We start from the raw sequence: 15010 nt of genomic DNA on the forward strand, positions 1-15010 counted from the left end.
GGTTGGACATTTTACTACTTTATCCATATTGCATTTCCTGGTTTAAAGGGGTGAGCATCTGTAGGCAGATTCACAGGTAATCGTTCCCTGACCCAGTGGTGAAAGGTGGTTAGGGTAAAGCCAAGGGCCCGTATCTGTTGTTTTAGGATTAGATTGTCTATCTCATTTAGATCCCCTGCTTGTGCCCTTGATAAAGGATTTTATAAGGGGAGAACCCCATCTGCTTTTTTAGCCTCCCACTTGCAGCTGCAGTCTTTCCCTGAAGGTCCCTTATCTCTCCCTGCCTAATGTTAACCCTTTCCCTATTTATTTCTCCCCTGGCATAGGGCCTGTAACTACTGTTAGGGAACAGGGACGATGACCGTTCTGGCTTCTTCAAGCTAAGGGACGGTATAGGGGTACAGCAGTTAGTCTACCTAAGGGTTGGTCGAATGGCCCACAGTATGGTTTTACAGGAAGGCTGGCAGGTATGAGGTGGCATAAACGTTAGTAGACATAAAGAGAAAAACACAAAGTAAAGATTATATTGACCAATAAGATGGCGTCTTAAGATAATGTCTCTAGTTTCCAAACCTGTCAAATAATCTAGGAGAGACCCTGACTTTGTAAACAACATATGTCAGGGAATCTCTCATAACCCAAGTGATGGAGAAGCAGGAGCAGTAAGTAATCAATGGTGGCTCTATTTTTAAGAGTTTGGCATGTAATCCTTGTGAGGTGTTAGAGTTTTGCTGAGTATAAGCAGACAGTCTGCTTTATTTTGATGTGTAAAACTTTTTTAAGAGCCAGGAGTTCTATTAGAGAAAGAGTCAAGGCAGCCATTTACCATTATTAATTTGTAAATATTTAGATAAGCCAAACCTGGGTATTATTTTATGAAGCAGAATTTTTATTACTTTTTGTGCCTTTTTTGTCTTGTAGGAGAAGGCCTCTACCCAATTAAAAGTATTAACCCATACAAACAGATGGTGGATTTTTTTTTTTTGACCTTGGCATCTGAGTGAGACCTAATTGTTAATCTTTCCTGGATAGTCTCCAGTTCCTTGACTGTCTGGGAAAGCAAGTTTGTGGTTGAAAGGATTGTTTCTAAGACGCACTTCACAGCCTGATACTACTTGGAGAAATGTCCTTGACAAATTTTTTCTAGTAAACATCTTTGGGCCATTTGATAAGTTTTGTCCCTCCCTAAATAGAAGCCCTGATGCTGTGTTTTAATCATCTTTTAGCTCTGTGAGCTTGGTAATAGTAATTGCCCTGCTTGTTTGTAACCATTCCAAGGGCTAGAGACAGTGTTTAGGAGTCAGACCCCAGTTTATTTATTTATTTTTTGTAGAGAGTAGGTGTGATTGAGTCTCCTTTAATAATTGATTTAGCAGCAAACTATTTTCCTGAACCCTTTAATATCCAGTAATTTCCAAAACACATAAAATATCCAGTAATTTCCAAAAACACATAATTGTTTATCTGTCCTGGAGTTAGTAGCACCATAGTCTCTAATTTAGTTACAATGTTCCTTTCTAGCAAAGGAGTAAGGCTCTCTGGCATTAGCCGTAAAGAATGAGAAAAAAGTAGGTTTCCTCATATACATCCCAGGGTCTGAGAGAAAAATTTAGTTTTTCAAAGATGCCTCTCGTGCTGTGTTTGGATAGTTGGCCTGGAGTGGAAAGGAGGACAGAAAGGGTAGCTCTGGTGTTAAGCAGAAAATCAGTTTTTCTTCCATATTTAGAGTTACCTGAGGTTCTGGGTTTCTGATAAACAGTTGGTTTAGGGGAGCCACCGTGAAGAGCCCCAGGCCCCGGTTAGTCCCTTCCAGGGACATTGGTTATCTGAACCCTCACAGATAGAGGTCCCTGAGGGGTGTTCAGATCTCCAGTGATTGTCTCCACATAGGGGCATGGCTAATGGGGTGTTCATTTTGGTTGTCCCCTCTGAGGACGTTCTCCTTTTCGTGCTCTGAATGGCCATATAAATGGCACTTGGTGCCAGGACCTCAGGAAGTCTGGTCTGACATAGTACGCAAGGCCACAATTAAGGCCTCAGATTTTTTTTTTTTTAAGCTTCCTTTTCTGTTTTGTTAGTAATACCCAATTGGCAGCTTATAAGAGCTCCTCCAGAGTCCCTTCAAGGCCAACAGCCAATTTTTGCATTTTTCTCTGAATATCTAGGGCTGACTGAGTGACAAATTTGTTCTTTAAAATTATCTCAGCCTTAGGGGTGTCAGGGGAGATAGCCGTATATTTAATGAGAGCCTCCCTCAACCTCTCCAGGAAGGCCGTTGAGCTCTTATTTTGTGTTTGTAAGATAGTGGCTAATTTAGCTTAATTTAAGGGTTAAATCTTATATTTCCTTAATTTTTTTTTAAACATCTGTCTCATTAAGAGTCTGACTTAACAAAATTATTATATCTTAATTTTTTTAAGGCCCAAAAACAATGAACATAGGGGTATTCTCCCCATTTCCTTCACATTTGCAAAACACCTCCTTTTGTAGGGTAGTATTGTTATTGATATGTTCCTCTGGGGGCCAGGTTCCCTCTTCCAATTTGTATGGGAGCCAAGCCTTTATGCAAAGAAATGAATCATAATGCATTCCAATGGAGTAATGGCCTTGGATGGGGAATTACCCATTTATAGGAAAAAGGAAGAAAGTTGTCCCTTATCTCAATTTCCTATAGCCTGCCTGGAGAAACCTCACCTCCTGGCCCCTTGTTTCGGCTGGCTATGCGATTGGCAGCCAAAAGCCCTGTCAGTCTCTGAGTTGCTGGGAGTAGTCATTCTTAACCAGGCTTGACTCTACCTCTGAGAGCTGGCCTGGTCTTTCCTGTTTTTTGTTTTGTTTTGTTTTGTTGTTTTGACCCCTCCATTTCCTGCCTGTAGGACCTTGGGGGTATGTTGGAGGTATGGACTGTGACCAAGCAATATTTTCTTGGTTGTTGTAGGATGCACTAATTTTATTTTGGCCCAGCAGTAACTTACATATCAATCATTGGCCATTGAGGGAGGGGGTTAAAGAGCCAAAGTCAAGGTCTATTTCCCTGCCTTTCTCAACAATGCCCACATAAATGTTTCAGCCATGTGGATATCCATTTTTGGCATACAACGGGCTAAGTTTAGTAAAATGGCTCCCATGTATCTTAGTAAAAGCCCTTCATTTATCATCCATCCCTCACATGGCAAAGGCGTCCATTCCTCTGCTGAACAGGAATAACACAAATGTGGAGGATTTGGAGGCTGGCACCAGAGTATTGCCATCATTTTCCCAGCCTTTGGATCAAACGAGGAGGAATTTTAATCTTAACCCCGTGTACTTTTAAAATCCAATTATTTTAACCTTGGTCCTTCCTGACCACACATTAAATGTCTTTTTAAAGATTTTTCTTCACAAACCTTCTACAACTTTTCTTTGCATTTAGATTTTGTCCCAAGCCATTTCTCTCCAAATAACCAGTCTCGTTTAGGACAAAATTACTTTCTTTTACCTTCAAAAAAATATATATTTCCATTGCTTATATATTTTTTTATATTTCCTACTTATCTAGATACAGAGTTGCTTTTCTAATTTTTATCAGTTTTAACTACATGTAGCAGAATTTTAACTCTTAGAAACCTTAGTCTCCAGTGAAAACTAAGTAGTAACCAATTACGAACTCTGTTACATCAGAATTTTTTTTAGATGGCAAACTTATGAATACATTAAGCACAAAGCATGTTTTTTTTTTAACAATTCCAAATACCCTTAGTTTTTTGCAACAAGTGAGAAGCACAAACCTACATCTAATAAATAGGGCTTTAATCTCGTTAGATATCTAATGAATTAAATCTCAATTTATCATGCGAGCAAAACTTTAACATTTTAGGTTACCAAAGACTTTGAAAGCTATCTTAAGGATTACCCATGAAAACTTTGAGACAGACAAAATTAACCATCACTTTAAGTCATCCTTTTGTTAGCAAATTAGAACAGAGATAACATGAACCTATTTGACCTTCAGCAAATCTAGGTTGAATAAAAGTTTGCTTCTGTGTGTGTGTGTGTGTGTGTGTGTGTGTGTGTGCGCGCGCGCGCGTTTAATGTTGATAAACACTGTCTTAAACTAACAAACTTAAATTAGCTTAAACACTGAATACGTTTTATTTGGGTTCGTGAAATGCAATTTGTTCCCTTCCCCATGGTTAATCTTTACCTGGAACATTGGTGGGGAAATCTGACGTGGAATTCTTTGATCCTGGACATTTGGGTGGGAGGAGGAGCTGATGGTGCCAAAGGCATTGAGGAGCCAGTTGTGCAGGCCACCCCCCAAGTAGTGTAGAAACAGGAAGGGGGGTGTGGAGGAAACGCAGAAGAGACAAGGTGCCAGCGGAAGGCAGAGAAAGAGAATTCGCAGTTTTAAATCTTGTCAGCTTGGACAAAGGAGCAGGCACCAGTTTCTTTTGTTTTGTTTTCCACCAGTGGACTTAGGCAGTAAATGTCAGTCCAGAGAAGGCAAGGAATTTCCCTGAAACAAAAGGAGTTTTGGCAGCTGCTTGGGAATATTCCTTAAAGTCCCTGTTCTGATATAGAATAACCAGAGACACTTGGCTCTAATTATCATAGTCATTGATCCAGGAAATAGAGAAAAGTCCCCAAACACAGTCACATGGCGACTCCAACCTGCCACCCAGCGCCCAGTGCCTTAGAGTTGCAGCTTTGTTCCTTGTCCCTTGTGGAATTACTAGTGCGACTCTGGGAGGTGATCAGGTTCCCCTTCTGCCTCTTGCAAGTCTACCAAAACGAACCCGGGTTTTTACCAGTCTGACGGGTGCTCCCTTAGCTGGTTCCTGAGCCTCATGGGTTCCATTAGCGCACACAGGGTCCTCTCCCCAGCACGCCAGGAGGGCTAGTCTCCTTCCTCTGCTGGCGCCAGCCTCTCCTGGTGCCCCGATGGTTCGCATTCCCAGTGGCAAAGGAGGTGGCAACTCACTGACTCTGAATCCTGGACGAGCCCCCAAGTGATGTAGCAGGATTCTTGCACAGAGAGTCATGAAACCGAGGCTTTTCTTTTCAGGAAGCAACTTTATTCCTGCTGGCACTGCTCAGTTGGGTTTGTACCCAAAGAACTGAGCCCCAAATGCCATATGGCACAGGTTCTTATATATTTTTTATTTCTTTGTCTCCCATATATGGTAACACACAAACTTACTCTGATTAAGTGGTCTTATGTTACAGGGTGGGGATGGAGGTTGTCAAGTATACAAATAACAAGGTTCCCTTGAGGTGTTTTTTTTTTTTCTTCTTTCTTTGGAAGGGGACCCTACCACAGTTCTTTTTAAAAATAACGTATTCTGGGGTTCTTGGGTGGCTCAGTCAGTTAAGCGTCTGACTTCGGCTCAGGTCATGATCTCATGGTTTGTGAGTTCGAGCCCTGTGTCAGGCTCTGTACTGACAGCTCAGAGCCTGGAGCCTGCTTCAGATTCTGTGTCTTCCTCTCTCTCTGCACTTCCCTGCGCACACTGTCTCCCTCTTTCCCAAAAATAATAAACATTAAAAAAATTAAAAAATAATGTATTCTGTATTTTCCAATTAAAAAGTATATCTGTTACAAAGTTTTGTAAAAAAGGTAGGTTAAAATTATCCAATTTCTCTGGACCCAACCACTCTTGAGTTTTTTTCCTACTAGTGTTCTTTTATGAAAAGTTGGGGGGGGGGGGTTTGCATGCTTATTGTCTTACCAGTTTTATAAGGGAGAGGTTTTGTCATATTCTTTCATCCTGACAGTGATTAAGGTAAGTAGATAAATAGATTTTGACTTAAATTCAGTCTGCCCCTCAGTAGCTGTGTTACTTCAAGCAAATTACTCCCCTTCCTTAGCTGGAAAATGAGAATGATGGTAATATAATCTCATGTGGTAGCTCTTTTGGAAATAAAACACATAAAGCTCTTGGCCAGTAGTAAGTATATTCCATCAGGTGGTAGGTAGATATATAAAGATTTATGCTTATGCGTCGTTTGGGTATTTGCACTATTTACAACTTTTTGGTATTACAAAAAAAATTCATCTTTGAATATAAATTCCCATCATTTAGTTTTAAGAAACTTTTTCTAGCTAAAAAAAAGAATTTTACCAAAAATATGAGAGAGTTAAACAATATCACCCTTTAAAATGTATTTGTAAATTATTTTCAACTTCCGGTCACGCCATCATTACATCGTGGTTTACTTCACCAAGGTTTTTAGGGTCTCGGCCAACATGGCAGAGAAGTAGGAGGATCCGTACTTCCCGTGACTTGCCAACAAAGAAGTGCAGAAGCTAAAAGACTATGAACACCAGAGCCTGGGAGGAAAAGAGACTGAATCTAGTAGGAAGAAAATGGGGAAGCTTGAAAGAAGATAGGGCTACTCCAAGGAACAAATCAAAGCACACCTAGTGGAGGATCGAAAATATCACTACGAGTAGGGTAATAAAATAACCAAACACAACAACAGAGAGCAAGTAACAATCTCCGAAAAAACAACTCCTGAAGGGACAGGCCCTGGACAGTGTATGACCCTCTTTTAATATAGCAGTGCTCGCAGGTGCAAAGACCACAACAAGCTTTTAAAATGCATAAGGGACAGAAAACTAGCCAAAATGATGAAACGCAAGGATTCTCCTCAAAACAAATCCCAAGAAGTAGCAACAGCTAACGAATTGATCAAAACCTATTTAACCAATATAACTGAACAAGAATTTAGAATAATAGTCATAAAATTAATTGCTGTGTTGAAAAAAGCATACAGACAGCAGAGAATCTATTGCTACAGAGATCAAGGGACTAAAAAATAGTCATGATGAATTAAAAAATGTTATAAATGAGATGGAAAATAAAATGGAAGCGGCCACAGCATGGATTGAAGAGGCAGAGGGGAGAATAGGTGAAGTAAAAGATAAAATTATGGAAAAAGAGGAAGCTGAGAAAAAGATTAAAAAATCCAGGAGTATGAGGGGAGAATTAGAATTCGAGAGAACTAAGTGATGCAATCAAATGGAACAATATCCATATCATAGGAATTCCAGAAGTAGAAAGAGAGAAGGGGGCTGAAGGTATACTTGAACAAATCATAGCTGAGAACTTCACTGATCTGGGAAAGGAAACAGGCATTGAAATCCAAGAGGTACAAAGAACTCCCTTCAGACGTAACTTGAATCGATCTTCTGCACGATATATCATAGTGAAACTGGCAAAATACAAGGATAAAGAGAGAATTCTGAAAGCAGCTAGGGATAAAAGGGCCTTAACATACAAAGGTAGACACATGACGGTAGTCATGAATCCTTTACCCAGCAAGTCTGTCATTCAGAATAGAAGGACAGAATAGAAGGACAGATAAAGGTTTTCCCAAACAAACAAAAACTGAAGGAATTCATCACCACTAGACTAGCCCTACAAGAGATCCTAAGGGAGATTCTGTGAGTGAAATGTTGCAAGGACCACAAAGTACCAGAGACACCACTACAAGCATGAAACCTAATCACAATGACTCTAAACCCATATCTTTCAATAATAGCACTGAATGTAAATGGACTAAATGCTCCAACCAAAAGACATAGGGTATCAGAATGTATAAAAAACAAGACCCATCTATTTTCTGTCTACAAGAGACTCATTTTAGACCTGAGGACACCTTCAGATTGAAAGTGAGGGGGTGGAGAACTATCTATCATGCTACTAGAAGTTAAAAGAAAGCTGGAGTAACCATACTTATATCAGACAAGCTAGACATTAATTTAAAGGCTGTAACAAGAGATGAAGAAGGGCATTATATAAAAATTATGGGGTCTATCCATCAGGAAAAGCTAACAGTTATAAATGTCTATGCACCGAATTCGGTACCACCAAATATATAAAACAATCACAAACATAAGCAACCTTATTGATAAGAATGTGGCAATTGCAGGGGACTTTAATACTCCACTTACAGCAATGGATAGATCATCTAGACAGAGAATCAATAAAGAAACAAGGGCCCCAAATGATACATTGGATCAGATGGACTTGAATGAAAATACAAAAGTCCAAATGCTTTGGGATGCAGAGAAGGCAGTTGTGAGAGGAAAATACACTGCAATCCAGGCCTATCTCAAGAAACAAGAAAAATCCCGAATACAAAATCTAACAGCACACCTAAAGGAACTAGAAGCGGAACAGCAAAGACACCCCAAACCCACCAGAAGAAGAGAAATAATAAAGATCACAGCAGAAATAATATAGAATCTAAAAAAACAGAGCAGATAAGTGAAATCAACGGTTGGATTCTTGAAAAAATAAAATTGATAAACCTCTAGCCAGGCTTCTCAAAAGGGAGAGGACCCAAGTAGATAAAATCATGAATGAAAATGGAATTATTACAACCAATCCATCAGAAATACAAGCAATTATCAGGGAATACTATGAAAAATTATATGCCAACAGACTGGACAACCTGAAAGAGATGGACAAATTCCTAAACACCCACACACTTCCAAAACTCAAACAGGAAGAGATAGAAAACTTGAACATACCCATAACCAGCGAGAAATTGAATCAGTTATCAAAAATCTCCTAACAAATAAAGAGTCCAGGACTAGATGGCTTCCCTGGGGAATACTACCAGACATTTAAAGCAGAGATAATGCCTATCCTTCTCAAGCTGTTCCAAAACATAGAAAGGGAAGGAAAACTTCCAGACTCATTCTATGAAGCTAGCATTACTTTGATTCCCAAACCAGACAGAGACCCAGCAATAAAAGAGCACTACAGGCCAATATCCCTGATGAATGTGGATGCAAAAATTTTCAGTAAGATACTAGCATATTGAATTCAATAGGATATAAAAAGAATTATTTACCATGATCAAGTGGGATTCATTCCTGGGCTGCAGGGCTGGTTCAACATTGGCAAATCAATCAATGTGATACATCACATTAATAAAAGATAAGAACCATATGATCCTGTCAATTGATGCAGAAAAAAGCATTTGACAAAATACAGCATCCTTTCTTAATAAAGACCCTCGAGAGAGTCAAGATAGAAGGAACATACTGAAACATCATAAAAGCCATTTATGAAAAGCCCACAGCTAATATCATCCTCAGTGGGCAAAAACTGAGAGCTTTCCCCCTGAGGTCAGGAACATGACAGGGATGTCCACTCTCATCGCTGTTGTTTAACATAGTGTTGGAAGTTCTAACTTCAGCAATCAGACAACAAAAAGAAATCAAAGGCATCAAAATTGGCAAAGATGAAGTCAAGCTTTCCCTTTTTGCAGATGACATGATACTATACATGGAAAACCCGACAGACTCTTCCAAAAGTCTGCTAGAACTGGTACATGAATTCAATAAAATCGCAGGATACAAAATTAATGTACAGAAATCAGTTGCATTCTTATAAACTAATAATGAAGCAACAGAAAGACAAATAAAGGAACTGATCCCATTCACAATTGCACCAAGGATCATAAAAGATCTCGGAATAAACCTAACCAAAGATGTAAAAGATCTGTATGCTAAAAACTATAGAAAGCTTATGAAGGAAATTGAAAAAGATACAAAGAAATGGAAAAACATTCCGTGCTCATGGATTGGAAGGATAAGTATTGTTAAAATGTTAATACTTCCCAAAGCAATCTACACATTTAATGCAATCCCAATCAAAATTGCACCAGCTTTCTTCTCGAAGCTAGAACAAGCAATCCTAAAATTTATATGGAACCACAAAAGACCCCAAATAGCCAAAGTAATATTGAAGAAGAAGACCAAAGCGGGAGGCATCACAACCCCACACTTTAGCTTCTACTAGAAAGCTGTAATAATCAAGACAGCATGGTATTGGCACAAAAACAAACACATAGACCAATGGAATAGAATAGAAACCCCAGAACTAGACCCACAAACGTATGGCCAACTAATCTTTGACAAAGCAGGAAAGAATATCCAATGGAAAAAAGACAGTCTCTTCAACAAATGTTGCTGGGAGAACTGGACAGCAACATGCAAAAGGTTGAATCTAGACCACTTTCTCACACCATTCGCAAAAATAAACTCAAAATGGATAAAGGACCTGAATGTGAGACAGGAAACCATCAAAACCCTAGAGGAGAAAGCAGGAAAAAACCTCTCTGACCTCAGCTGCAGCGATTTCTTACTCGACACATCTCCAAAGGCAAGGGAATTAAAAGCAAAGATGAACTCTTGGGACCTCATCAAGATAAAAAGCTTCTGCACAGCAAAGGAAACAATCAACAAAACTAAAAGGCAACCAACAGAATGGGAAAAGATATTTGCAAATGACATATCGGACAAAGGGCTAGTATCCAAAATCTATAAAGAGCTTACCAAACTCCACACCCGAAAAACAAATAATCCAGTAAAGAAATGGGCAGAAAACATGAATAGACACTTCTCTAAAGAAGACATCCAGATGGCCAACAGGCACATTGAAAAGAAGCCCAACATCACTCCTCATGAGGGAAATATAAATCAAAACCACACTCAGATACCACCTCACGCCAGTCAGAGTAGCTAAAATGAACAAATCAGGAGACTATAGATGCTGGTGAGGACATGGAGAAATGGGAACCCTCTTGCACTGTTGGTGGGAATGTAAACTGGTGCAGCTACTCTGGAAAACGGTGTGGAGCTTCCTCAAAAAATTAAAAATAGAAATACCCTATGACCCAGCAATAGCACTGCTAGGAATTTACCCAAGGGATACAGGAGTGCTGATGCATAGGGGCACTTGCACCCCAATGTTTATAGCAGCACTTTCAACAATAGCCAAATTATGGAAAGAGCCTAAATGTCCATCAACTGATGAATGGATAAAGAAGACGTGGTTTATATATACAATGGAATACTACTTGGCAATGAGAAAGAATGAAATCTGGCTTTTTGTAGCAATGTGGATGGAAGTGGAGAGTATTATGCTAAGTGAAATAAGTCAGGCAGAGAAAGACAAATACCATTTGTTTCACTCTTATGTAGATCCTGAGAAACTTAATAGAGGGCGGGGGGGAAGGGAAGAGGGGGAAAAAAAAGAAGTTACAGAGGGAAGGAGGCAAATGATAAGAGACACTTGAATACTGAGAGCAAACTGAGGGTTGACGGGGGGGGGGGGGGGGGGGGGGGGAGACGGGAAAGTGGGTGATGGGCATTGAGTAGGGCACCTGTTGGGATGAGCACTGGGTGTTGTACTGAAACCAATTTGACAATAAATTATATATATAAATTAATAAAAATATTACAGAAAATAGTTTCTTTTAGTATTAAGTGCCAGAGGCTCCATAAATAAATAAATAAATAAATAAATAAATAAATAAATAAATATTTTCTAAAATTGCTATCCAATTTATATGTATATATATTTTTTACATTTATTTATTTTTTGAGAAACAGAGAGCACAAGCAGGTAAGGGGCAGAGAGAGGGAGACACAGAATCAGAAGCAGGCTCCAGGCTCTGAGTTGTCAGCACAGAGCCCAACGTGGGGCTTGACCTCAAGAACAACAAGATTATGACCAGGGCCAAAGTCAGATGTGTAACCAAGTGAGCCACCCAGGTGCCCCCATCCAATTTATTTTTTTTTACCAGGAATGTTTCTAGATAAAACTGGATTTTTACAACCTCCTTATTTTAAAAAATGAAAATTGTATCTAAGGATTTTAATTTGAATTTCTTATTTTTTACTGGTGAAATTGGACTTTTGCATATTTGTTTTTAATGCCAATCTTTTTTGTGAATTGTCTGTGTCCTTCGTGGATTTATCAACTTGGATCTTAAAATTTTTCTGATATTTTTGTTGTAAATATATTATCTATAAAAACTTCAAAATTTTCCTCTCATTTTAACTTTTTTAATCTTTGGTCAAGGAAATTTCATTTTTTCTTTTACATTTAAGCTTATAAAATCCTCTCCCACAAAATGCACACTGTACATTTTGTATTTACTCTTGGCTCCATGTTGTGGCTTCACTTTTGAGGCACAAGTGAAACTTTCGTTTCCTTTATAAGTGGTGTAACATATAATAGCCTGTAAGTCCCAGCCATTTACCAACTCTTGATTAATTTCCACTTCTATAACAATGTTGATTTCCTGATTAAAGTAAATTGGTATTTATTTTTTTCTTTAAGCTTTAAAAGTAATAACTATCAAAATTGTTTCCAGTCACATTTAAAATTCCTCCTGGAGTTATGTGTGTGAAATCCCAAGTATGAAAATTGTGCAAAGGTACAACAATTTATAGAACAAAATCCTTATGCTCTCTTTAACTTTCTTCTTCCTCTTTTTAGAATTTTATAGAATCCTCTATCACGCTATTTGAATCTGACCTAGAAAGTGGGAAGTTTATTGACATTACAAATCAGGAAATTTCTGACTTGGAAGAAATCGGCTTTGGCAGTGAAACCAGATCCATTCACGTTAAAAGTGGCGTGTAAGTTTTCTCCCATTCTGAGAACTTTGAGAGGTTCTTTGGTTTTAAAATTGTTGGTTTGTTTGCTCGATTCTGTATCATCTCTGTTCTTTTTCTTTTTTTTCCTGCTAGATGGGTTGCCTACCACCAGAAGTTCTTTTGTGGAGAACAGTACATTTTAGAGAAAGGAAAATACAAATGCTTTTTTGACTGGGGAGGATCAAATAATATAATCATGTCCATACGACCTATCCAACTGGTGAGTCAGCTATGACCATAACCAATTCTAGAGCATGTAACAGTGTACAGCTGAACATGTAGAACAGGCTTTTTAAACGTGAAACTGCTGGATTATGTTATGTGAATATACAGAGAAAACGAAATAGCATATTAATTGCTTTAGATTCTTTAGGGAGCTGATAGTAGGTGGTATCAACACATCAATGAGATGCCTGTAATTTGATCACTTCATTCATTTAACAGTATTTATTTGGTGCTTCATATGCCAGACACTACTGATCACTGGAGATAAAAGATGAATAGGATCGCCCTGATGGTGCTCAGTCTCATTGAGGAGATTGATATATAGATGACTGATTATAGTGTGATGAGTGAGGAGGTGAGGTGTGTAGGCAGTGCGGGGGAACCTGTGAAGGAGCACTCAGAGCCTGGGAGTTGGGCAGCAGGCCTCTTCTCAAGAAGAGGTTGTGTTGAGTGATATCTTTAGGGTTAAAAGCAGTTTAGTCACACGATGACGTGGGGCAGAAAAAGCAGTCCTCAAAGAGGGAATAATCTCATGTACAAAATCATGAAGTTAGGAAAGAGTGTGGTTAGGAAAGAGTGTTCTTTGTGTAACAACACAGAACAAGAAGGGTGCCCATGAAATAGTGGTGGCAAAGGTAATGACAGGAAGCTCAGACTCTGTTTGATGGACATTGAGGCACATATTTTTTCCCAGCTACATTACTCAAAAGGAATTAGTAATGAGTACTAAAATCAAGATAATTCAGTTATTTGAAGGTCATAACTAGTTCAAGAAATCTAGTAAATTACTTTTTTTTTCATTTTTCAAATGGTATTTTCAAACTTTCGAAAAGATAAGTAAGATTATACGATTACAATTTTTAAAATGTTTTAATATATGTTTCAGGAACCACTTGGAATAAATGAGCCTCCCCATTTGGTATGTTTGAAAATTTTTTTATTTACTAAAAACATTTGTGCCCTTTGTCTCAATATCTCAATTCTTTGTTTCCCTCAGATAAATTTCTTATGTCTATATGACAGGACAGTTTATATCATACTTGGTACCCACAGGCAGAAGAGTGTCCCTCTTCATTACTGGTTGCATTGGCCTGGACTTAACATATTTCCTTTTGGTTTCTCCTCATAGAGCTTTAACTCTGACCTCTTTGGGGTCATTTTGAATCTCTGCCACTCTTTTCCTATTGCCCGTTCATTTTTCAATGTCATATATTTTTTTCTTTAAGTTTATATATTTATTTTGAGAGAGTGTGCATGTACACATGGTCAAATGAGGGAAGGGCAGAGATTGAGGGGGAGAGAAATCCCAAGCAGGCCCTGGCACTGCAAGCACAGGGCCTGACACAGGGTTGAATCTCACAAACCATGAGATCATGACCTGACCCGAAATCTAGAGTCTGATGCTTTAACCAACTGAACCACCTAGGTGCCCCCATTCAGTGTCACATTCTTATTCAGCACAGTATGTTATCCTGTGTTGGGAGGAGCAAACTTAATGTGGAAAAATGGCTGTCTTGGCATGCTTATTATTTAAATGTATTTCTAATACCTAAATCACATATTTCCTAAAAGTGCTAGCAAAGTTGCAGCCCTGCTTGTTTATTTCTAGTGTGTTCATGGATTGAAGGATTTAACAATACTCTGGAGCCTAACGTTTGTTTGTGATCCATTGAAGGTTACAAATTATGCTTAATTTGTGCTTGTGATAAATCTGTAAGGTCAAAATTAATCCCAGTTATTGATGAGAAAGCCAAGATTTGGAATTTAAGTGTCATTTCACACAGCTAGAAATAACAAAATAGGCATTTTTTAGTATCTGACTCCACTTAAACCACATTTTCAGGATTTTACATCAGAGTAAGACCTGTGGTATAATCAGTACATCCATAGAAGGGAGAGGGGATAAGAGACATTGCTTCCTTCCTCTGTCTCACTTTAAATAACAGATTTGGGAAAAGAAGCCAATTGAGTGATTAAGCTTAAATACTGGACATTTGCTGGCTTTAGATGAAGCTAAATCTTTTTCTCTGAGTGTGTATGTTTTTCATGTTCTTGCCAGTGTTTATGTATTTCAAGTCAACTTCGTTGTAACCATGTTTCTGTTAACAGTATGTTTTCAGGTTTTCTTATTTTCTGATTAGTTCAAGTCCTATTGGGAACATTTCCTTTTTGAATATAATTGAGTTGTTGATTCAGAGACACTTCCTGCCAGATTTGTATTTTGAATCTTTGAAAACTCCAACAGCAGACTTTTAAAGCACTTGTACAGGAATCAACCTGAGTAGTTAAAGAGTTAAACAGAGATAATTCCAAACTGCACATTTTCTAAGTTTTTAAGTG

General features: G+C 38.5%; 1 protein-coding gene across 2 annotated transcripts in view; it reads left to right on the forward strand.

Moving 5' to 3' along the window:
* Nucleotides 1-15010, forward strand: part of CRYBG3 (crystallin beta-gamma domain containing 3) — a 130276-nt gene that overhangs the window by 78178 nt on the left and 37088 nt on the right. Inside the window, exons 13-15 of one of the 2 annotated variants that reach the window (XM_042998379.1) lie at nucleotides 12285-12427; nucleotides 12539-12665; nucleotides 13557-13589. In XM_042998379.1, the coding sequence (XP_042854313.1) occupies nucleotides 12285-12427; nucleotides 12539-12665; nucleotides 13557-13589 (303 nt within the window). The remainder of the gene's footprint in view (nucleotides 1-12284; nucleotides 12428-12538; nucleotides 12666-13556; nucleotides 13590-15010) is intronic. The other variant, XM_042998380.1, reaches the window with a different exon arrangement.

This window comes from Panthera tigris, chromosome C2 (genome assembly GCF_018350195.1).
Source record: "Panthera tigris isolate Pti1 chromosome C2, P.tigris_Pti1_mat1.1, whole genome shotgun sequence".
Classification (NCBI taxonomy): Eukaryota; Metazoa; Chordata; class Mammalia; order Carnivora; family Felidae; genus Panthera; species Panthera tigris.